At 39.0% G+C, this 24,417-nt stretch overlaps 1 protein-coding gene across 1 annotated transcript in view; it reads left to right on the forward strand.

Moving 5' to 3' along the window:
• Positions 1-24,417, forward strand: part of CD96 (CD96 molecule) — a 150,626-nt gene that overhangs the window by 124,793 nt on the left and 1,416 nt on the right. Inside the window, 3 exon segments of the mRNA XM_023732856.1 lie at positions 5,476-5,727; positions 7,545-7,583; positions 7,586-7,726. Coding sequence (XP_023588624.1) covers positions 5,476-5,727; positions 7,545-7,583; positions 7,586-7,726 — 432 coding nt within the window.

Consider the following 24,417-nt stretch of genomic DNA (forward strand, 5'->3'; position numbering starts at 1 on the left):
CGCAGGAGGAGTTGGCGTGCACAGAGGAGAAAGAGATGGAGTCCATATCCACAGACCTGTTGCCGGTCATCTGGGCAAGCAGCTCAGACTACTCCACCTTCCCTGGCACTATCACCTGCAAAGCCAATAGCCAATAAGAACCTCCTGACAAATAACTTAGTTAATCCTGATGTTTGGCTTCTTTAACCTATTTTAAGGATAAATTGCTAAATGGAAAATTATCTTACATTCTGACTTCTCTCTCCTTTTTTTTTGGATTATTTCTTAAGTGAGTGAAAGATTTACTCATCAAGCTTTGCAGCCTCGAGTAGTGAGGAATTTCCCTCCTTGCCACAAGTACTTACACAGGAAACCCAGAGTCTGGACTTGCTTCTGGTCTCTCCAGTGCAGAGTAAGTGTGTCCTTGCACTTTGGATGGCTATTAGTTGACTCCTACCTCCAGGGGCAGGGCACCTCTAGTTCCTGTGTCCTCTCACTTATGTGGGAACCTTGTTTCCTGTGTGTCCCTGCTTGTCAGGTTTTTCTGCAACATTTACACCTAAATGCAAGCCTTTTCTCCACCCACCCCACCACCCACCAAAAAAAAATACTTATTCCTGGCAAATGTCTATAGTAAAACAGTAAGTCAGGCACCTACAAGTCTCAGTTCTGTTTCTCTATAACTAGATCATCTGGTCTCTCAAGCAAAGAAAGACATTTAAGGGGGTGAGGGTGAGGGTGAAATAGGGACACAGAGACCACGTGTCTCAAGGACACCTGTGGTTTCAAATATTTTGTCCAATTGCCAGACCATGAATTTAGGTTTTGAAAACTATGGTGACTGTAAATAGAGACGGTGGAAAGTTCAAAGGAATTTACAGAAAAGGGGAGGTTAAGTGAAGGAAAATGCTCATTAAAACAAAAATCATATTAAGCCAGTAATAGATGTTGATGGAAGTTTATTTAATATACAGTTTGCAAATTAGGGTAACATTTAGATAGAGAGTAAAAAACGTTCCAAATATTAAAGATTCTTTCTTACACTTCATCTTACTGACATTGCCATGGAAATGGAGCAAGAACAGTGTTTACATAATAACATTTACCTTACAACACAGCTTCTAGTCTGACCTTGGAGTTCATGTTTCTCAAAACTGACTGCACATAGATAATTTTTCAAAAAAGCCCAATGCCTAAGGCAAAAGAACTATTACTAAGCTACTTACTAGGCGATTGTTTGACTCAAAGGTAACTTTTAGAAACCAGTTTTCTCGAGGTTCAAAGTTGAAAAGAAGATCTCAGGGCAATGGCTTGGATGGGTCACCCCAATCCCATAGACCCCAGACATCTGAATTACAGGAGAATTAAACTGCATTTCTCATTCCAAAAACTCAAAAAAATTGCAATTTGAGAAACAGATTTGTGATGACTTTTTTATTATAATACTAGAGTTGGAAAAGCTGGAATGCTTCTACTTTCAATTGTAATGAAATAAGAGGATAATTACAATTTAAGCAAAAACACACACATACACACACACACACACACCTACACACACAAAAAAATTAAAGTTAGGAAGGAAAACACCCAAGAAGAGATAGCAATATTTTAAAGAAGATGTCTGTGAAACAACTTTGTTTTATGGAAGAATAGATAGCAGAGCAGAAACTTGTAAAGATGGAAAAGTTGCATTCCAAATGGAAAAGAAAAAAACAAAAAAATGGATGGAAAGGGGAAGGAGGAAACAATCCAAATAGGAAAACAATAGGGAAATAGGGAAACTTAAAAAAAAAAAAAAAAAAAAAGATTTCTCTTCCTAGACTAAAAAGCTAAATATGTTCAGAATAATACTGTGAAAAGCCTTTTGATAAAGTTGCTGCCTAATCTTCGGCGAGCTAAATAAGAGTTAACCTACAAATGGTCACAATTTTTTATTTTATTTTATTTTTTTATTGTACTTCAGGTGAAGGCTTACAGAACAAAATAGTTTCTCATTTAACAGTTACTACAAATGTTGCCCTATGACAGTGGTTAACAATTTCACAACACATCAACAATATCTTTACTCAACCTTGGGTTCCCTATCACGAGCTTCCTTCTCCCCTTCTGCCTTCTGGCCCTTGTCACTGGACTCCTGTACCTCATTAGTAAATGGTCACGATTTTTGTATTTCATTTGTAGAAATAAGAAAATGATGCCTCGTACAGCCAGATTTTTGTTACTTTTTCGGACTCACAAATGCCATCATGCTCTGACCCTTCACTGGCTTCCTCCTGCTGTCAAGGCAGCATCTCCAATTTACACTTGGGTCTCAAGGTGCTCTGCTACAGAAAGTTTTATCCATCTTCATGAATTTCCCACTACTTTCTAAAACAAACCTCCTGTGGAATCCAGGCTCATCTCTTCTCTGTCTTCCAAACATGACTCTGTTAGCTAAGATATTCCCAGATTTCTCCCTTCTCTGTACCCAGTAAGTGCTTTGAGGCACTCACTGCATTATTCTTTGTACTATTTCTCATTTATTTCATATTTATTTGGAATAATTTTAGAGGAACCAATTATTTGGCTTGTCTCTCAGATACAACAGATGCACAATGGGTGGGCAAAAGATTTTGACTTCCCAGCAGAGGACCATGTGTTTGTACACGTAGGTGTACACATACACTTTTTTGTGTGTTTACGTCTTCATATTCTCTTCAGATTTAACATGCCTTCCTTCTTACTCATTTGAGTCAAGTAGAAGATCCCAATTGTAAAGACAGTTTTTTTTTGCTCAGCAAAACCATATATTCTTGACATTTTAGAAGACCTTTGATCCTAAGTCAAACTACGTTTAGTTGGCAGCTTTCCAATTTAAGAGAGACTGTGAGGAGTTTAGGACAAGAATTGTATTCTTAAATCAAATCTTCAAACACAGAGTCTGGAGGAAGTACAGAATATTTGAAAAATGAATTATTGTAGAATATCTGAACTTAGCAGCTCATTTTCCAATTTGACTTTTCAACTTTTTAGTAGTTGATAAGAGATTCCTTCATTGAACCAACTGCCCTCAGAAAATAACATAACCTCACATGGTCCTGATATTACTAGATCATCATCATTTTGGTGGGTAAACTGAGCACAGAGGAAATGAATCATGAGAATGGTTAAAGGCATTGACATTAACACAAATCTTTACAACTTTTTTTTTAACATTTCTTCTTCTATATCTCTTACCTCACTTCATAGACCACCTAGAGATTAACTTCAATCTTTGGCATTTTATTGGATTAAATGAACTGATTTCTCTTACCTTAATAAGAATGCATCTTCTGGGACTTGGTTTAATTTTTCTTTTTTCTTTTCCAGAGCAAACAGAGGCACAGTTTCATGGGTCCCCATCCCTGTCATATGCATGTATCTGGAAAAAGCAAGTGATGACTAAGTGAAAACACTGGGAGCTATAACAGATATAGCCCCCTCTGAAAGTCTCATTGGTTCCTTGGAATTTTTGTGGTGATATCCTGAGAGATGTTAAGCTGCACCTCAGTATGAGCTCACCAGAAAAGTGTCACTTAATATCCTTGAGTTTGGTTTCTCAGTTCTGTCAGTCTAGACTCTGGGTGTAAATAGAATTTGGGGAAATTGGCACATTCAGCCTCACAAACTCGTTAATGAATATATTCATCAGTTTGGGGAAATTGGCACACCCAGACTCTATGTTGTTGTTATTAAGTGCTGTCAAGTCAGTTCCAAATCAAAGTGACCCTATGTACAACAGAATGAAACACTGCCCGGTCCTATGCCATCCTCACAATCGTTGTTGTGCTTGAGCTCACTGTTGCAGCCACTGTGTCAATCCATGTCATTGAAGGTCTTCCTCTTTTTTGCTGGCCCTCTACTTCACCAAGCATGATGTCGTTCTCCAGGGATTGATCCCTCCTGACAACATGTCCAAAGTATGTGAGAAGTAGTCTTGCCATTCTTGCTTCTAGGGAACATTCTGGTTATACTTCTTCCAAGACAGATTTGTTCATTCTTTTTGCTGTCCATGGTATATTCAATATTCTTCTCCAACACCACAATTCATAAGCATCAATTCTTCTTCGGTCTTCCTTATTCATTCTCCAGCTTTCACATGCACCAGCATCTATACAACTTAACTAATATATTCATCAAGTGTGGAGAATATATGTGAACTAAGAACTAGAGCTGGTAATATGTAAAATATATGTCTCTTGAAGTGAAAATAAGTAACTATAAACAAGATTATAATTTTTCAGGGCATCAAATAAAATAAGGGGAATGGAATAGTCTTACTGGATATATTTACCAGGCTATTGAAGAAATTACCATTTCCCAAAGAACAAACTCTTCTTAAACAATGTTGGAAAAAAAACATAACTAACCCTAAACCTAAGCTCTCTACTTTTCTAATTACCTGTTGTTCCATCTCTTTCTTAGTTTAATATAATGTGTTTTAGCACGAAATATCCTGGAATGGGATTGAGGGAACACAGTTTCAAATTGTGCCATTAACTACCTTCCACTTCCTTTAACCACTCTGTCTTGGTTTCCCCAACCATCGAATGTTAACATAAGGCATGCCTTATCTACACTATAAGGTTCTTAAGAAGATAAAATAAACTTAAAAATGAAGACAACGCTGTAGAAGTCAGAAAGTGTGATGTCTGTATTAAAAGTTTTTTTGTGGTTTAACTACACATAGTAATTTACATTATTTGGTGAATGGAAATTTTAGCATGTGGTTATCTTTTAGCTTTATTCTAATAGAATAGTCTTCTCTAGCGTCTGCCTGTAATACCTTCCTCCTTCTACTCTTTGGTTTCCATTTAGTACTCTTTTATTCTGCCTATGCAGTGTTGTAATTTCCTGTTTCCAGGATTCAGAATCCAAACTTGTAACATTAGTGTCTTAGTTATCTAGTGCTACTATAACAGAAATACCACAAGTGGATGGTTTTAACAAAGAGAAGTTTATTTCTGTACAGTAAAGTAGGCTAAAAGTCCAAATTCAGGGTGTCAGCTCCAGGGGAAGGCTTTCTCTCTCTCGGCCTTCTCATCAGTGTTCCCCCGCACTAGGGGCTTCTCTGCGCAGGGACTCTGGTCCAAAGGACATGCTGTGCTCCCAGCACTTCTTTCTTGATGGTACGATCTCCCCCTGTCTCTCTGCTCACTTCTCACTTTTATATCTCAAGATATTGCCTCAGGACACAATCCAGTCTTGTAGATCCAGTCCTGCCTTACTAACACAACTGCCACCCATCCTCTCTCATTAACATCATAGAGGCAGGATTTACAACATATAGGAAAATCACACAGTACCAGGAATCACGGCCTAGCCAAACTGATATAAACATTTTTGGGGGGACATAATTCAATCCATGACAATTAGTATAGTTCTAGATTCTTCTTAAGTTAACACAGGATTCTAGCCATAAATCTATAACATCTCTATAGAAGATAGCCAATTCACAATCCACAACTTATCTTAAAGGGACACCCTGCCTTATATATATTCAGCTAAAAGTGAAAAAAAAATTGTTTCTTCCCAACTGTTTGTCTCATGAAAATATTGGTGTAGATGTAAAGGGTAAATTTCTTCTGAATTTACAAATAAACCTCCCTATTTTCTCTTTGCACCAGATAACTATTACCTGTTCACTGATGAATGTATTTACCACAGCAAATCTCATATGGTTTCTAGATGGAGAATTTCTTCAAGGTGAAAAAGAAGATAAGGAAATTAGTCCTTGGAAATGGGTTTTGCAAAAAAAAAGAAAGAAAAGGAAGAACAATAGAAGTTGTCATTGCCCAAGATGATCTTGGCATTTTAGAATAATTCTCATTCCAGGAAAAACATTATCTTACCCACCAAATGCGATTTTCTGATACCACATCTGGTTCCTCCAAGGGGGCCTGAGGTCGCATTTCCCAGAATGAAAGAAATACAGCTGACTCTGTCAAACCACATGCAATTACTGATGTCTTAACTTAGCAAAAGCAGATCTCATATGAAGGCAATAAGTTTAATTTAACATACATTTATTAATAATCGCATTTAGTTGATTAGTACCATTGCCTTAAGTCAACAAAATAATAATTTCCACTTTTTTCTTATAAGAATCTGGGGGGAAAAAAAACTAGAGGAAGTATATGTAAAGGACTTGGCTCCATGTCAAGGAACAGGTTCACCAGGAGGATTAAAAGTTCCTAGAGTATGAACAAACATTGGGATAAGCTCAGGTGATAACGCACAGATCCATATTTTTCAAGGGAGATCACCATAGCAGCCTGTGCCAGAATCTTCCAGGCTCTCCCTCCCAACCCAGACTACCCCAACTCCAGACATCAACACTTCTCCTTTCTCCTGTGTCATTTTTCCTTAAAGCCCAATATATTCTCAACAGCAACTGGGTCACATAACTCTTTAATCGATAAAATTAAAAGCTTATGTTGATGAATTATTACACTTATCACTTGATGCATTTCAAGACTATGCATTTTGTTATTAGTTCACTTTAAAAACATTTGACCCACAATGATAGTATCAGTGGGTTTGACAGAATTCAATCTTGAAAATATCTGTTAACAGTAATTATAAATATATTCTCCTATTTTAAAAAAACCTGTATAGGTAAAGCCCCCAGATTTGAGGTACCCCATCAGCCCTGAGGCAGACTGTGTACTCTGAATTCCATCAGTATGCAACCACATTTGCTTATTACTTCAAGCAAGTAATAACTTTGGAACTAGCATTAAAAACCTTTAATCTAAAGAAGCTGTGAACTGGCCTACAGAGATAGTTTTACATTAATTTCTTGTTGCCATATATGCTATTTGGAGGCTGAACTAACAACGGCAGTTAAACAGGGTTCCTTTGCTAAAGAATACTAACAGAACCCTAAATGACATTGTCTATAAATTAATTTACAGCTTATTTCAGGAAAAAGGATTCAATATAGCAATACCGTTAAAGTAAGGGTATGCATCACATGCATACACTTACAACAAGGGGTCTGGAGAGGTCAGGTATGAACTCCTTTGTAAAGGCTGTAGCCAGACACACTTTCTCAGGCAAGAAACCACCAGTGTGTGCAAAGAACATTTCAGAAGCAAGGATCCCAAAATGGGAACTCAGCTAAGATAGTTCTCTATCTTCCTGGTGGTCGTGTAGGTATATTTCTGCTGCCTAACCAGGCTCAACAAAAAAAAAAAAAAACCCTCCCAGAGACCAGGTACAAATCATCAACCTCAGTGTTATCACTAAACCATTCTAACAAGCTGGGGCAATCTGCCCAAACCACCTTGAGCCCATGTTCACAAAGCACACTATTAAACAATATGTTTCATACTTTTAACAAGGATCAGTGCCATGCAGGACCTTGAGTAAAACAGCTCACGTTAATTCTTGCCCTAGTGGAATTGACACTCACTGCACAGAGGCTGCAGTTTGACCACTCTAGACTCCACATGACCATAAATTGAAACATCTCCAGCCATGACTTGGCATGGTTCATATAGAAAAAGTTGGTGACTTAACCATGTTCTGCTTCTGTCTTTTAGCAATTACTAATGAAGAGAGAAAGGGCAAAGGCAGATTTTTTTAACTGAATCTGTTTTGACAAGGGTACACATTAATGAATCAGCCCAATCAAACAACCTACCCATCTGGTATATAGCTCTGTCTCCAGTCTCTGGGAATAAGATGTGGAGTATCTCATCTGGAAAGGTCTCTTTTTCCTTGGGTAAGTTGTCTAATAAGGTTAACAAAGTTGGCCAATACTATCCCAAGTTCAGAATGTCTAATTGGTACAAATACGATACTCATCATTTCCATAATATTTTAACGTTGGAAAACACTATATAATTTAAAATTGTTAAAATTCAAGTCAGTAAATATTTTGACAAATGAGATTCCAATGAAAAGAGTTCCTCAGAATAAGGAGTAGATGGTTCCTATGTTCCCATGAACACCTTCTGTTGAAATTACTCACTACCCTGAATCAGATTAGATAATGGATATTTTGCTACATGATGTGAACAAATGTCTTGACAAATATAGTGATACCAAAAAGCAAAAACCAAACAAGTTGCTGTGGGGTAAATCTCAACTCATTGAAATCCCATGTATGTCAAAGTAGAACTATACTCCACAGCGTTTTCAATGGTTTATTATCTGGAAGTAGATTGTCAAGGCTTTGTTTCAAGGTGCCTCTGGGTGGACTCAAACTCCTAACATTTTGGTTAACAGACAAGCATTTTAACTGTTTCCACCACCCAGGGACTCCTACAGATATGCCTATAGACAAATAAGTTTGTAATGACAACTGTCAAATATGCATATGTAGCAGAAAAGTAATAATTATAAAACTTATACAGATTTATTCAGTGAGTGATACTGTGGGGGCTTGGTGTTGCTGTGATGTGGAAGCTATGCCACCGGTATTCAGATACAAGCAGGGTCACCCATGGCAGACAGGTTTCAGCTGAGCTTCCAGACTAAGATGGACTAGGAAGAAGTTGTTGGCTGTCTACTTCTGAAAAAAATTAGCCAGTGAACACCTTATGAATAGCAGCAGGACATTATCTGATATAGTGCCGGAACATGAACCCCTCAGGTTGGAAGGCACTCAAAAGACAACTGGGGAAGAGCTGCCTCCTCAAAGTAGAGTTGACCTTCGTGATGTGGATGGAATCAAGCTTTCAGTATCTTCTTTTGTTGATGTGGCATGACTCAAAATGAGAAGAAACAGCTGCAAACATCTGTTAATAATTGGAACATAGAATGTATGAAGTATGAATCCAGGAAAATCGGAAATCGTCAAAAATGAAATGGAATGCATAAACATTGATATCCTAGGCATTAGTGAGCTGAAATGGGCAGTTATTGGCCATTTTGAATCAGACAATCATATGGTCTACTATATCGGGAACGACAACTTGAAGAGGAATGACGTTGCACTCATGATCAAAAAGAACCTTTCAAGATCTATCCTGCAGTACAACGCTGTCAGCGATAAGATAATATCCATACTCCTACAAGAAAGACCAGTTCATACGACTATTATTCAAATTTACACGCCAACCACTAAGGCCAAAGATGAGGAAATTGAAGATTTTTACCAAACTCTACAGTCTGAAATTGATCGAACGTGCAATCAAGATGCAGTGATAATAACTGGTGATTGGAATGAGAAAGTTGGAAACAAAGAAGGATCAGTAGTTGACAAATATGGCGTTGGTGATAAAAACGATGCCAGAGATAGCATGATAGAAGTCTACAGGACTAACGACTTAGCCATTGCAAATCCCTTTTTTCAACAACGTTAAAGGTGACTGTACATGTGGACTTCGCCAGATGGAATACACAGAAATCAAATAGACTACATCTGTGGAAAGAGAGAATGGAAAAGTTCAATATCATCATTCAGAAAAAGGCCAGAGGCTGACTGCAGAACAGACCATCAATTGCTTATATACAAGTTCAAGCTGAAGCTGAAGAAAATTAGAACAAGTCCAAGAGAGCCAAAGTACGACCTTGAGTATATCCGACCTGAATTTAGAGACCATCTAAGAATATATTTCACACATTGAGCAGTAATGACCGAAGACCCAACAAGTTGTGGAGTGACATCAAGGACATCATACATGAAGAAAGAAAGAGGTCTTTAAAAAGACAAGAAAGAAAGAAAAGGCCAAAATGGAATCATAAGAGACTCCGAAACTTGCTGTTGAACTTCGAGTAGCTAAAGCGAACAGAAGAAATGATAAAGTAAAAGAGCTGAAGAGAAGATTCCAAAAGGCTGCTCAAGAAGACAAAGTACAGTACTATAATGACATGTGTAAAGACCTGGAATTAGAAAACTAAAAGTAAAGAACAGGCTTGGCATTTCTCAAGCTGAAAGAATGGAAGAAAAACTTAAAGCCTTGAGTTAAAACAGTGAAAGATTCTATGGGCAATAGAAGATGGAAGTGACACAGAGTCACTGTACCAAAAAGAATTGGTCAACGTTCCCTCATTTCAGGAGGTAGCATATGATCAAGAACTGACGGTACCAAAGGAACACGTCAAAGGTGAACTGAAGACGTTGGCAAAAAACAAGACTCCAGGAATTGATGGAATACCAAATGAGATGTTTCAACAAACAGAAGCAGCACTGGAAGTGCTCACTCGTCTATGCCAAGAAATTTGGAAGACAGCTACCTTTCCATCCAACTGGAAGAGATCTATATTTATGCCTATTCCAAAGAAAGGTGATCCAATAGCATGCGGAAATTCTCGAACAATATCATTGATATCAGAGACAAGTAAAATTTTTGCTAAAGATCATTCAAAAGCAGTTGCAGCAGTACATTGACAGGGAACTGCCAGAAATTCAAGCCATATTCAGAAGAGGGCATGGAACAAGGGATATCATTACTGATGTCGGATGAATCTTGGCTGAAAGCAGAGAATACCAGAAAGATGTTTACCTGTTTTATTGACTATGAAAAGACATTCGACTGTGTGGATCATAACAAATTATGGATCACATTGTGAAGAATGGAAATTCCAGAAAACTTAATTGTGCTCATGAGGAACCTGTACATAGATCAAGAGGCAGTGGTTCAAACAGAACAAGGGGATACTGCGTGTTTGAAAGTCAAGAAAGATGTGTGTCAGGGTTGTATCGTTTCACCATACCTATTTAATCTGTATGCTGAACAAATAGTTTGAGAAGCCAAACTATATAAAGAAGAGCAGGGCATCAGAATTGGAGGAAGACTCATTAACAACCTGGGTTATGCAGATGACACAAACTTGCTTGCTGAAACTGAAGAGGACTTGAAGCACTTACTGATGAAGATCAAAGACCACAGCCTTCAGTATAGATTACACCTCAACATAAAGAAAACAAAATCCTCACAACTGGATCAATAAGCAACATCACGATAAATGGAGAAAAGATTGAAGTGTCAAAGATTTCATTTTACTTGGATCCACAATCAACACCCATGGAAGCAGTGGCCAAGAAATCAAACGACATATTACATTGGGCAAATCAGCTGCAAAAGACCTCTTTAAAGTGCTAAAAAGCAAAGATGTCACTTTAAAGATTAAAGTGTGCCTGACCCAAGCCATGGTATTTTCAATTGTCTCATATACATGCGAAAGCTGGACAATAAATAAGGAAGACCAAAGAAGAATTGATACCTTTGATTATGGTGTTTGCAAACAGTGTTAAATATACCATGGACTGCCAAAGGAATGAACAAATCTGTCTTGGAAGAAGCACAGCCAGAATGCTCCTTAGAAGCAAGGATGGCGAGACTGAGTTTCACATACTTCGGGCATGTTGTCAGGAGGGATCAGTCCCTGCAGAAGGACATCATGCTTGGTAACATAGAGGGTCATCGAAAAAGAGGAAGACCCTCAATGAGATAGATTGACACAGTGGCTGGAGCAATGGGCTCAAGCATGCTCACTTTTCTCCCGCTTCTTCAGGGACTCTCTGTTGTGTTCCCTGTTAGGGTGGTCATTGGTGGTAGCTGTCCACCATCTAATTCTTCTGGTCTCAGGCTGGTGGAGTCTCTGGTTTATGTGGACCTTTGGTCTCTTGGGCTAATCTTTGGTGTTCTTCATTCTCCTTTCCTCCAAGTGGGTTGGTAACAATTGATGCATCTTAGATGGCCCCTTGCAAGCTTTTAAGACCCCAGACTCCACTCACCAAAGAGGGATGCAGAACATTTTCTTAATAAACTTTGTTATGTCAATTGACCTAGATGTCCCCTGAAACTATGGTCCCCAGAACCCAGCTCCAGCTACTCTGTCCCTCAAAGTGTTTGGATATGTTCAGGAAACTTCTTACCTTTTGCTTTGGTCCAGTTGTGCTGACTCCCCCTGTGTTGTGTGTTGTCCTTCCCTTCACCAAAGTCGATCCTTGTCTATTATCAAGTTAGTCATTTCCCTTTCCCCTCCCTCCCCACCCTTGTAACCATCAAAGAATGCTTTCTTCTGTGTTTTAACCTTTTCTTGAGTTCTTATAATAGTGGTCTCACACAATATTTGTCCTTTTGTGTTTGACTAATTTCACTCAGCATAATGCCCTCCAGATTCATCCATATTGTGAGATGCTTGGCAGATTCATCGTTATTCTTTATCATTTTGTAGTATTCCATTGTGTATATGTACCATCATTTGTCCATTCGTCTGTGGATGGATACCTAGGTTGTTTCCATCTTTTTGCTATTGTGAACAGTGCTGCTATGAAAATGGGTGTGCATATATCTATTCATGTGATGATTCTTATTTCTCTAGGATATATTCCAAGGAGTGGGATTGCTGGATCATATGGTACTTCTATTTCTCACTTTTTAAGGGAGTGTAAATCAGTTTCCAAAGTGGTTGTTCCATTTTATATAACCACCAGCAGTGCATAAGTGTTCCAGTCCCTCCACAACCTCGCAAACACTCATTATTTTGTGTATTTGGATTAATGCTAGCCCTGTTGGAGTGAAATGGTATTCGATTGTAGTTTTGATTTGCATTTCTCTCATGACTAATGATTGTGAGGATATCCCCCTGTATCTGATAGCTGCTTGAATGTGTTCTTTGATGAAGTGTCTGTTCTTATCCTTTGCCCATTTTTTAATTGGGTAATTTGTCTTTTTGTTGTTGAGGTGTTGTAGTATCTTATAAATTCTAGAGATTAGACCCTTATTGTATATGTTGTAGCCAAAATTTTTTTCAGTCTGTAGGTTCTCTTTTTATTCTTTTGGTAAGCATAAGTGTTTGATTTTTAGGAGCTCCCCGTTATCTACTTTCTCTTCTGGTGTTTGTGCATGGTTAGTTACGGTTTGTATACTATTGATGCCATGTATTAGGGCTCCTACAGTAGTCCCTATTTTTTCTTCCATGATCTTTATCGTTTTCTATTTTATTTTTAAGTCTTTGATCCATTTTGAGTTAGTTTTTGTGCACCATGTGAGGTATGGATCTTGTTTCATTTTTTTGCACATGGATATCCAGTTACGCCAGCACCATTTGTTAAAGAGACTGTCTTTTCCCCAATTAACGGACTTTGGGCCTTTGCCACATATCAGCTGCTCATAGGTGGATGAATTTATGTCTGGATTCTTAATTCTGTTCCATTGGTCTATGTATCTGTTGTTATACCAGTACCAGGCTGTTTTGACTACCATGGTGGTGATGTGAGGCCTTCCACTTTGCTCTTTTTCAGTAATGCTTTATCTATATGGGGTCCCTTCCCTTTCGATATGAAGTTGGTGATTTGTTTCTCCATCTGATTAAAAAATCCTGTTGGAGTTTGGATCGGGATTGCAGTGTATCTGTAGATCGCTTTGGGTAAAATTGACACTTTCACAATGTTGCGTTTTCCTATCCATGAGCATGGTATGTTTTTCCACTATGTAGTTCTCTTCTGATTTTTTGCAGTAGTGTCTCATAGTTTTCTTTATATAGGTCTTTTACGTTTCTAGTTAGGTTTACTCCTAAGTAATTTTTCGTCTTGGGAGCTATTGTAAATGGTACTGATAAATGGTAATTTTCAAAGCTCTTTTTTGGTTTAGAGGAACCCAGCTGATTTTTTGTACGTTTATCTTGTATCCTGATACTTTGCTGAAATCGTCTACCAGTTACAATAGTTTTTTTGTGGATTCTTTGGGATTTTCTGTGTATAAGATCATATCGTCTACAAATAGGGATACTTTTACTTCTTCCTTACAAATTTGGATGCTCTTTATTTTTTTTTTCTTGCCTTATTGCTCTGGCTAGGACCTCCAGCACAATGTTGAATAAGAGTGGCAATAAAGGGCATCCTTGTTTGGTTCCCCTTCTCAAGGAGAATGCTTTCAGACTCTCTCCATTTAGAATGATGTTGGTTGTTAGCTTTGTATAAATGCCCTTTATTATGTCAAGGAATTTCCCTTCAATTCCTATTTGATTAAGAGGTTATATCAGGAATGGGTGTTGGACTTTGTCAAATGTCTTTTCTGCATCAAGTGATAAGATCATGTGGTTCTTATCTTTTGTTTTATTTATGTGATGGATTACATTGATTGTTTTTCTAATGTTGAGCCATCCCTGCGTACATGGTATGAATCCTACTTGGTCACGATGAATTTTTTTTTTTATGTGTTGTTGAATTCTATTGGCTAGAATTTTGTTGAGGAGTATTACGTCTATGTTCATGAGGGATATTGGTCTGCAATTTTCTTTTCTTGTGATGTCTTTCCCTGGCTTTTGTATCAGGGTTATGCTGGTTTCATGGGATGAGTTCAAGAGTATTCATTCCTTTTCTATGCTCTGAAATACCTTTAGTAATACTGGTGTTTATTCTCTGAAAGCTTGATAGAGTTCTCCAGTGAAGCTGTCCAGGCTGGGGCTTTTTTTTACTGAGAGTTTTTTAAAATTACCTCTTCAATCTCTCCTTTTGTTATGGGTTTATTTAGTTTTTCTACTTCAGTTGTGTTAGTTTAGGGAGGAAGTGTGTTTCCAGAAATTTGTCCATTTCCTCTAGGTTTTCAAATTTGTTGATGTACAATTTTTCATAGTATTGTTATGATCCTTTTTATTTCAGTTGGGTCTGTTGTGATATCACCCATCTCATTTTTCATTTGGGTTATTTGCTTCCTCTCCTGTTTTTCTTTTGTCAGTTTTGCCAGTGGTTTATCAATTTTGTTGATCTTTTCAAAGAACCAACTTTTGTCTTGTTGGCTCTTTCAATTGTTTTTCTATTATCTACTTCATTTATTTCTGCTGTAATCTATATTATTTCCTTTCTTCTTGTGTCCAAGGTCTTCTTCTGCTGCTGTCTTTCTATTTGTTCGAGTCGTAAGGTTAATGTTTTGATTTTGGCTCTTTCTTCTTTTTGGATGTGTGCATTCACTGCTATAAATTGACCTCTAAGCACAGCTTTCGCTGTGTCCCAAAGGTTCTGGTAAGATGCGTTTTCATTCTCATTTGAGTCTATGAATTTCTTTATTCTGTCCTTGATTTCTTCTATAACACAGGAGTTTTTAAGGAAGATGTTGTTCAGTTTCCATGTATTTGATTTTTTTTCCTCACTGTTTTTGTTATTGATTTCTACTTTAAATGGCTCTCTGGTCAGAAAAGATGTTTTGTAATATTTCAATGTTTTGGATTCTGTTAAGGCTTGCTTTGTGACCTAAAATGTGGTCTATTCTGGAGAATGTTGCAAGTGGGTTGGAAAAGAATGTTTACTTGGCTGCTGTTAGGTAGAGTGTTCGGTATGTCTATGAGGTCAAGTTGATTGATTGTGACATTTAGATCTTCTGTATCTCTATTGAGTTTCTTTCTGGATGTTCTGTGCTTCACTGAAAGTGGTATGTTGAAGTCTCCTACTATTACTGTGGAGCTATTTCTCTTTTCAATGCTGTTAGAGTTTGTTTTACATATTTTGGAGCCCTGTCTTTGGGTGCATATATATTTATTATGGTTGTGTCTTCCTGGTGTATTGACCCTTTAATCATTATAAAGTGTCCTTCCTTATCCTTTGTGGTGGATTTTGCTTTAAAGTCTATTTTGTCAGAGATTAATACTGCCAGTCCTGCTCTTTTTTGGTTGTTGTTTACTTGGCATGTATTTTTCCCACCCTTTGAATTTTAGTTTGTTTGTTTCTTTGAGTCTAAGTGTGTCTCTTGTAGGCCACATATAGAAGGATTGTGCTTTTTCATCCATTCTGCCACTCTCTGTCTCTTTGTTGGTGCATTTAGCCCATTTACATTCAGTGTAATTTTTGATAGGTATGAGTTTACTGCCGTCATTTTGATTTTTTTTTTGTGTGTGTGTGTGTGTGTTGTTGAGAGTTTCTTTATTCCACTTAATTTTTTGTGCTGGATCTTTTTTATTTTTTCCATCTTTTTCATTATTGCTGATTTTGTGTTTGCCGATTATGTTTTTCTTCTTTTTTATTTTGATGGGTAGATTTGTTCTATTCCTTTGTGGTTACCTTAAAATTTACCTTTATTTTTCTAAGTTTAAACCAATCATTTATTTCTTGATATTGCCTTAACTTCCTCTCCATATGGAAGTTCTATGACTACTTTATTTAGTCCTTCTTTTTTGTTTTAATGTTGTCATTGTTTACATATTGTCATCTCTGTTTCCCTACTTTCAGTCTTTTAGCTTTGACTTGTTTTGTGACTTCCCTACCTGGGTTTATATCTGGTTGTTCTATCTTGTGTTCTAGTCTTGGGTTGTTTTCTGAAATTTTTGGTTCTCTTGCTAAAGGACTCCCTTTAATATTTCTTGTAATTTTGATTTGGTTTTTACAAATTCCCTTAACTTCTGTTTATCTGGTAATGCCCTAATTTCACCATCATATTTAAGAGACAGTTGCTGGATATATAATTCTTGGCTTGCAGTTTTGTTTTGTTTTTTTCCTTCAAGGCTTTATATATGTCATCTTGTTGCCTTCTGGCCTGCATGGTTTCTGCTGAGTAGTCAGACCTTTGTCTTATTGACTCTCCTTTGTTGGTGACTTTTCCTTTGTCCCTAGCCACCCTCAAGATTCTCTCTTTATCTTTGGTTTTGGCAAGTTTGATTATAATACGTCTTGGTGACTTTTTTTGGATCAACTCTGTGTTGGGTTTCTTGAACTTCTTGGATGGATATCTTCTCATCTTTCACAATTCAGGGAAGTGTTCTGCCAGCAAATCTTCAACAATTCTCTCTGCCTTTTCTGTTACCCCTCCCACCATTCTGGTTGTCAAATCACTCATAAGTTTTTCCTCTTGATATTGTCCCACATAATTCTTAGAATGTCTTCATTTCTTTGAATTCTTTTATCTGATTTTTCCTCAAATACATTGGTATCAAGGGATTTATATTCAGTTTCACTAATTCTGACTTCCACTGCTCCTATGACCTTCTATTGAGTTGTCTAATTCTGACATTGTTTTGTTAATCTTTTGGATTTCTAGTTGCTGCCTCTCTATGGTTCCTAGCAGCCTTTTAAATTTTTTGTTCAGTTTTTGTATTGTTTTCCTGAATTCCTCTACTGATTTGTCTGTGTATTCCTTGGCTTGTCCTGAGTTTTGACTGATCTCTTTCCTGATCTCTTGATAAGCTCTCTATATTAATCTTATGAATTCTAACTCCAGTAATTCCAAGAACTTATCTTCCTCTGTAAGGTTTCCTAGTTCTTTATTTTGGTCTCTTGCTGGAGCCATCTGATCTGTTTCTTTATGTGACTTGATATTGACTATTGTCTCCAAGCCATCAATAAGTTATTGTATATATTTTATGTTTGTTTACTGTGTTCTAGTTTTTTGTTTTGTTTTGATATGCCCAAGTAGGCTGGGCATGTGATCTACTTTGGTTATTGGTATCTTTGAAGCTCTCATGTCCTATTTCCAGGTGGTTAGAGCAGCTACTAGGTGTGTGGGCCCAGGAGTCTGTTAACTTTTCTTGTACAGATTCAATTCAGGTGTTCAGGTTGTTGGTTACCGAGAGTGTGGTGCAGACTCACCTACAGTCCTAGATGGGCAGGGCTGCATAGGGGTGTTTGGAGCAGGCACAGGTATCTGGCTGCAGTAGCGAGCTATGTGCTGAGCAAGGCAAGAGGTTGTCAGCTGCTCCCAAGTGCCTGGGTTTAGGGTGTGTCCCTGTCCCCTAGAGCACATAGGTGGGTGGGTTTTGTAGCTGAACGTTGGGCTCCCAATGCTGTTGGCTGCAGGGACTGGGAGGCACCATTTATTCTCAGACCCCTGTCATGAGTGGCTGGATGGAGTCAGTGATACTGCCAGCCCTTAGAACCCTGATGTAGTTGGTGAAGACCCTGTTTAATGGACAGGGCAGTGTCAAATTTCACAAAAGTGCAAATCCCCCTTGGCTGCTGCAGTTGAAAATAGGCTTCATGTGTATGCCCTGTTGTTCTAGGCTAATGAGGGCCTGCAGTGTTAAATTGGCCCACACAAGTCTATGCAGGGGTGAAGAGCACTACAAGTCTGTGGATACCTTATGCCTGTGCCTAGTCAAAGGGGCAGTGCCTGCCCTGAGTTCCCAGCTTAGGGGGCGTGGTGGTTTTTCAAAGCTGTGAGACTGCTTTGGGTGCAGATAGTCCTGAGTTCCCAGCTTAGGGTCTAGGCAGGGGTGAAGGACACCACATCCTGTGGACCCCTTATGCCAGTGCCTAGGCAAAGGGGCATTGCCTGCCCTGAGTTCCCAGCTTAGGGGGCATGGCAGTTGTTGAATCCTGCCAGACTGGTGTCAGGGCAGAGTGTACAGGGGGCAAGTGAGGTGAAAGAGGCACTTCTCTGCTGTGAAAGTCCTGGAGGGGTAGGGGTTATTTTCACCCCTCAAGGTAGGTTAGATGCTCGCACTTAACTTTTGCCAAGTCCAACGCCACTTCTCCCTGACTCCTGAAGCTTGTGCAAACTCTCAGCCACCAGGCCTCTCCCGACGTAGTGAAACGTGTCCCGAACTCTACTGGTCCCCTCAGCCTGCATGCACTGGCTGGCCCACTTAGCAGGGTGCTGACTACCTTGTGACTGGCACTTCTTCACTGCTTCTGAACTGTCTCTCCTTCCCTCTGCCGCTCAGTCCAACTCCTCAACATTGTCTTTGATGATCAGGACTCCTAGATTGTCATATATAATTGATTCACTTGTTTTGGGGGGTCTTTGTTGTAAGAGGGATGACAGGAAGCATCTGACTATTCTGCCATCTTGGCCCCACCTAGGGTGGTTAATTTTAAATTACCCAATGAGTTTTTATCCTAAGCGATCAGATACTAAAGACAGTAAATCTTGAAGAGTTCAGTTTCCTAAAAGTATTGCTTTTAATCTAGGAGCACATTCTGACATCTATCTCTGTGAATGATTTAGGAAAAAAGTAGGCTCAGTAAAGAAATATTTTCACTGTACCATATATCCTTATTTGTTACAGTTTCTTCAACATTCACTTCCAAACATGCGTTCTGCCTGTAGTTGTACTGCTGAATGTTTTATAAACTCTGGAGTTAATTTCTTCTGCTTTGTACAAGAGTCATTGCCTTATAAAGCTTTTATTGTTGACAAGATATTGAGACGGAAACACAGAGGAAAAATCTGTGGTCTCTGAGTGCCAATGTTGAGAAATTCTGAGAATATTCCAGAGCAGGAAGGCAATTTAGTGAAGGAAAAGAGGAGTTTTTGCTCTCATTTGTTCCCAGAGAAAGGTAATAATATTGAAGTTTGCAAGTTAACAACCTTCTAAAAGTGCTCCCATCACCACCTACCCTCAGTCTCCAAGGAAGGTCAAGTGCTTGGAGATTCTTATTCTACAGAACTCAGAGGGAGAAGGGCTGGGATGGGGCTGACCAGTGGCGCACCAAGCAGCTACTTGAGCACTGGGCCTGCAGAACTCCCACGATTCAACAGTAACTACAAAATAGTGCTTTCCAAAAATATCCTGCCACACTAGCCTGTCAGAATGCCTAAAATCGTAACACTCTAGAGTCATTTTTTGGTATTTTTAGAGATTTTCTTGTGTGTCATTTGTGGTGGAGAGGTTGATTTGTTTTATTTTAATCCAAATGTTGAGTGCAAATACTCCTGGGTGGATAATATCCTGGCTGTCATCAGCTTTGATAGGGATTTGTTTATTAAGTAGTTTTCTAACCAGAAGTATTGAGATCAATAACTTTGGGAGAGAGGGACAGAGAATTAAATATTTGAGAGGTGTGTGAGTGTGTGTGTAAGTGTGCATGTGTGTTTTGGGTGGTAGAGAGAAGAGTACAAAAGGATATTTCAATAGTAGCAAAAGAGAACAATGAATATTAAAGTAGGAGATGACAAACAAATATCTCTTATCTCACGCTTTACCTCAGTGCATTCAGCCTAATACTCATGACTGATCTGGGGTTTCTGAGAGCATCAATACAAACAGGACTTCTCAAACTTTATACTACAAATCACCCAAGGATCTTGTTAAAATGCACACTCTGATTCAGTAAATCTTGAGTTTATCCTGAGATTCAGCATTCCTTAAAAGCTCCTAAGAGATGTCTATTCTGCTGGTCCATAGACCAAATTATTTTTTCTAATTTTTTAAAATTGTGGTAAGTAGAAAATACTAAATAGACAATAGATAAGTGGTAACTTTGGTGAAGGGTAAGACAGTACACAATGTTGGGGAAGCCAGCACTACTTGCACAAGGAAAGGTCATGGAAGATCCATAGACACGTCCAAACTCCCTGAGGGACTGAATTGATGGGCAGGGTGCTGTGGGGACCATAATCTCTGGGAACATCTATCTAAACTGGCATAATACAGTTTATAAAGAAAAATGTCCTACATCCTACCTTGGTGAGTAGCATCTGGGGTCTGAAAAGCCTGTTGGCAGCCATCTAAGATACTCCACTGGTCTCACCCCTTCAAGAGCAAGGGAGAATGAAGAAAACAAGATACAAGGGAAAGATTAGTTCAAAGGACTAATGGACCACACCTACCAAGGCCTCCTCCAGACTGAGTCCAGTACAAGGTGCCCAGCTACCACCACTGACTGCTCTGACTGGGATCACAGCAAAGGATCTTGGACAGAGCTGAAGAAAAATGTAGAACAAACGTCTAACTCACGAAGAAGAACAGACTTACTGAGCTGACAGAAACTCCAGAAACTCCAAGAGTACGGCCCCAGGACATCCTTTTAGCTCAGTGGTGAAGTCACTGCCGATGTTCACCATTCAGCCAAAGACTAGACAGCCCCATAAAACAAAATGAGGCACAATAGTCCAGGGACAAGAACTAGAAGGCAGGAGGGGACAGGAAAGCTGGTAATGGGGAACCAAAAGTTGAGAAGGGACAGTGTTGACATGTGGTGGAGTTGTTAACCATTGTCATAAAACAATATGTGTACTAATTGTTTAATGAGAAACTATTTGTTCTGTAAACCTTCATCTAAAGAACAATAAAAAAATTGTGGTAAGTAGATACATACGTACACACACACGTGTATGTATGTTTATAGGAGCCCTGGTGGCACAGTGGTTAAGAGCTATGGCTACTAACCAAAAGATTGGCAGTTTGAATCCACCACCTGCTCCTTGGAAACCCTATGGGGCAGTTCTACTCTGCCCTATAGGATCACTTAGTCGGAATATACTTGAGGACATCAGGTACAGGTATATATATATATGTATGTATAAAACAAAACATTTGACATTTCAGCGATCTTCACTTGTACAGTTCAGTGACATTAATTATTTTCATCATACTGTTAAACCATCACCATTATCCATTCCCAAATTATACCATCGCCCTTAACAGAAGTTCAGTGTCTTGTAAGCATTGAGTCCTCCTTTCACCCTCCCTTCTGCCTGCCCCTGGTAACCACTAATAAACTTTGGGCTCTACACATTTGCCTATCCTAGATTTTCATATAAGTTGGATCGTGCATATTTGTCCCTTTGTTTCTGGTTTATTTCACTTAACATATGTTTTCAAGGTTTATCCATGCTGTAGCATGTACCAGGACTTCATTTTTCTTTATGGCTGAGTAATATTCCATTGCAAGTATATACCACGTTTTGTTTTTATATTCATCTGTTGATGGAAATTTAGGTTATTTCCATTTTTGGTTATTGTGAATAGTGCTGCAATGAACACTGGTGTTCAAATATCTGTTTCCATTCCTCCTTTCAATTCTTTTCAGTGCGGGATTTGGTTTATTTCTAGTTGGACCAGATAAGGGTTGATACAAGCTCTGAGGCAGCCCTAGAATTGACCCAGCTGCCCTCGTGGGCCAGACCACATGGCCACCCTCAGAACCTACTTATGAGGGTGGCTCTGAAAGCCCCGCTAGTTCTGCTCCAGGGTGGGCACTCTTGGGAATGGATAAGATGGGCTTAGGCCAGCAGCTCAACCCTTACAACATTATGGTAAATGTAATGGTCTGGTTATTGGCTGAGCTGTTTCTGCTAAACTCTGCATTTGAGATTTGGGAAACTATTTTCACCTGATAGGCTTTACTCTGCCATCGAGTCAATACCGACTCATAGCAACCCTGTAGGACAGAGTAGAACTGCTCCATAGGGTTTCCAAGGATCAGCTGGTGGATTCAAACTGCCGATGTTTTTGGTTAGCAACCATAGTTCTTAACCACTGTGACACCAGGGCTCTTTAGGTACTGCTTTTTATACTCCCTGAGTTTTATTTTGACTAAGGCAGTTTCTAGTTTACAGTCCCATCTGAAACCAGATAGACTTTTTTTCACTTCAGGTTTCATGTTGAAAACTATGCATCATCTTTTTCACAGGGCAAAGACCTCATCTCAAAATGAAAATCTTGCAATAACAACTTCCTGTGTGTACCTGAAGCTGTGTGTACCAAGAACTCCTTGACTTATAAAGATTTTTACTGATGAAATATGGCAGAATAACATCCTAAAACAGAAATATTCAGCAAATGAAAAATAAATGCTTCCCATTTTGAAAATGTGGGATCAAACATAACCTATCAACATCTTCTATTCCCAGGGTTACCGATCTTTTCCTGGAAAGGGCCAGATAGTAAATATTTTAGGCTTTGTGGGACATATGATTTCTGTTACAAATACCGAGCTCTACCATTGTAGCTCGAAAACAGTCATCAACACTAGTAAAAAAATGGGCATCGCTGTGTTACAATGAAATTTATTTATGAACGTAAGCAGTAAGTATGATGTGACCTGTGGGCCATAGTTTCCCAACTTCTGTTTTAATTGGTCAACTGAGAAAAATGTTTATTTTCCAGTCCCATATTCTATCTTATTAAGATATTACCTTGGAAATGATGCTAATGTTCCACTGACAGTAATATGTGCACTTAAAGTTGATCTTCTTTATTGCAATGTTAAGAATGAATGTGTATGCATTCATTTATCCACTTTTATTTACCAGGTACCAGAAATAAGGTGAGGAACAAAATGATTACTTCTCTTTGGGGGCATATCCCACAGAGTGGTGTAAACATTGAGGGCTATAAGCACATCACAAAGATCTCCAAACTTCTTCGGATTTAAAAAGGTGCCTATCAGGAAGTTTGTAACAGAAAGTGTTAAGACACAGAACTTACAAAGGCCTGGAAGTCATAGATGGCATATTGTATTTGGGAAATTGAGTTGAAATGTAGCTTGCTGGGTTGGGGGTATGGTTTGAGAGAGAGGAAAAAAATGATGAATTGCATCCAAAAATGAAATTGGGACTACAATGAGTGAACAAATCATGATCAAACTTGTATGTCATACTGAAGAGTTCAGATTTGTTTCAGATGGTGGGGGGAGTGTCATTCTGATGACCTATTAATGCATTCTCCATATAACCTCTTTGAAGACTTTTTAAAAGCATGAAAACATGAATAACATGAATAATTTCTTTTATAAGGATCAGCACAAAGCTGGTTCCTATGAGGCAGAGATTAAAGAGCTCCCAAATGTCCAACTTTTCCAAATTGCTCTACCACTCCATCATCTCTAAACTCAACTACTCCTCCTCCCCTCAGTACTCTCCCTCCCATCTTTGGGTTCCATAATTCACTGCAAAGTATCACAGAACTCATGAACCGTACTTACAGTTAACTGGTTTATTAGGGAAGTAACACGGTACAACTCCGGATCAGAAATGACTCAGGATACAGTTCTCCGATAAAGAGAGCTTCTTCTCAAGCATGCCCGCAGGCAGGCCTCTGTCTGGCCTCTCGGCCTCTCAGCCTCACAGCCTCTCAACCTCACCTCTGCCCTGCTCGTCAAGTGTTACAAAGCCCCTAGCTCCAAGGGTTGGTAAACCTCACTGCAGCCGTCTTGCACTAGTCTCCTGGTTCCTGCTGTCTCCCAACACTATTGCTCTTGCTACTGCTGTGCCACTATCTCTTGCTGTCTTCAGTGTTACAACTCCCTCTCTCTGTCTCCTGGTTCTAGGAGGTTCTCAGTACAGGTACCTCACGTCCAAAGGACAGGTTCTCCTCCCGTCTCTTCTTCTTCTCTGGGATGGCTCCATTTTAAGCCTACTGGGATGGCAAAACTGGCCAATCCCCTCGTTAGGGTTCCACGCACTTTATTTGCTTTATTAGCAAGATTTCCAATCCCCTTGGTGGACCACAAGTACCTTATTTGCATAGTTACACCCAATCATTTGGTGGGAGTTACAATACTATGGCGATAAAGGCCACGTAAAAGTGATCCATCGCACCACAGCAAGTCAAGGCCAACTATAAGCACTGAATGTAGTCAACAGGTGTAGAAGTTAGAGTTCCAACATATATTTTGGTTGGACACAATTAATTCCATAACAATCCCCTGCCAAACCAAACCAAACCAAACCAAACCAAACCTATTGCCATCGAGTCGATTCCAACTCATAGCCACCCTATAGGACAAAACAGAACTGCCCCATAGGGTTTCCAAGGAGTAGCTGGTGGATTCGAACTGTTGACCTTTTGGTTAGCAGCCTTAATGCT

The sequence above is a fragment of the Trichechus manatus genome, unplaced genomic scaffold (genome assembly GCF_000243295.1).
Source record: "Trichechus manatus latirostris isolate Lorelei unplaced genomic scaffold, TriManLat1.0 scaffold00055, whole genome shotgun sequence".
Classification (NCBI taxonomy): Eukaryota; Metazoa; Chordata; class Mammalia; order Sirenia; family Trichechidae; genus Trichechus; species Trichechus manatus.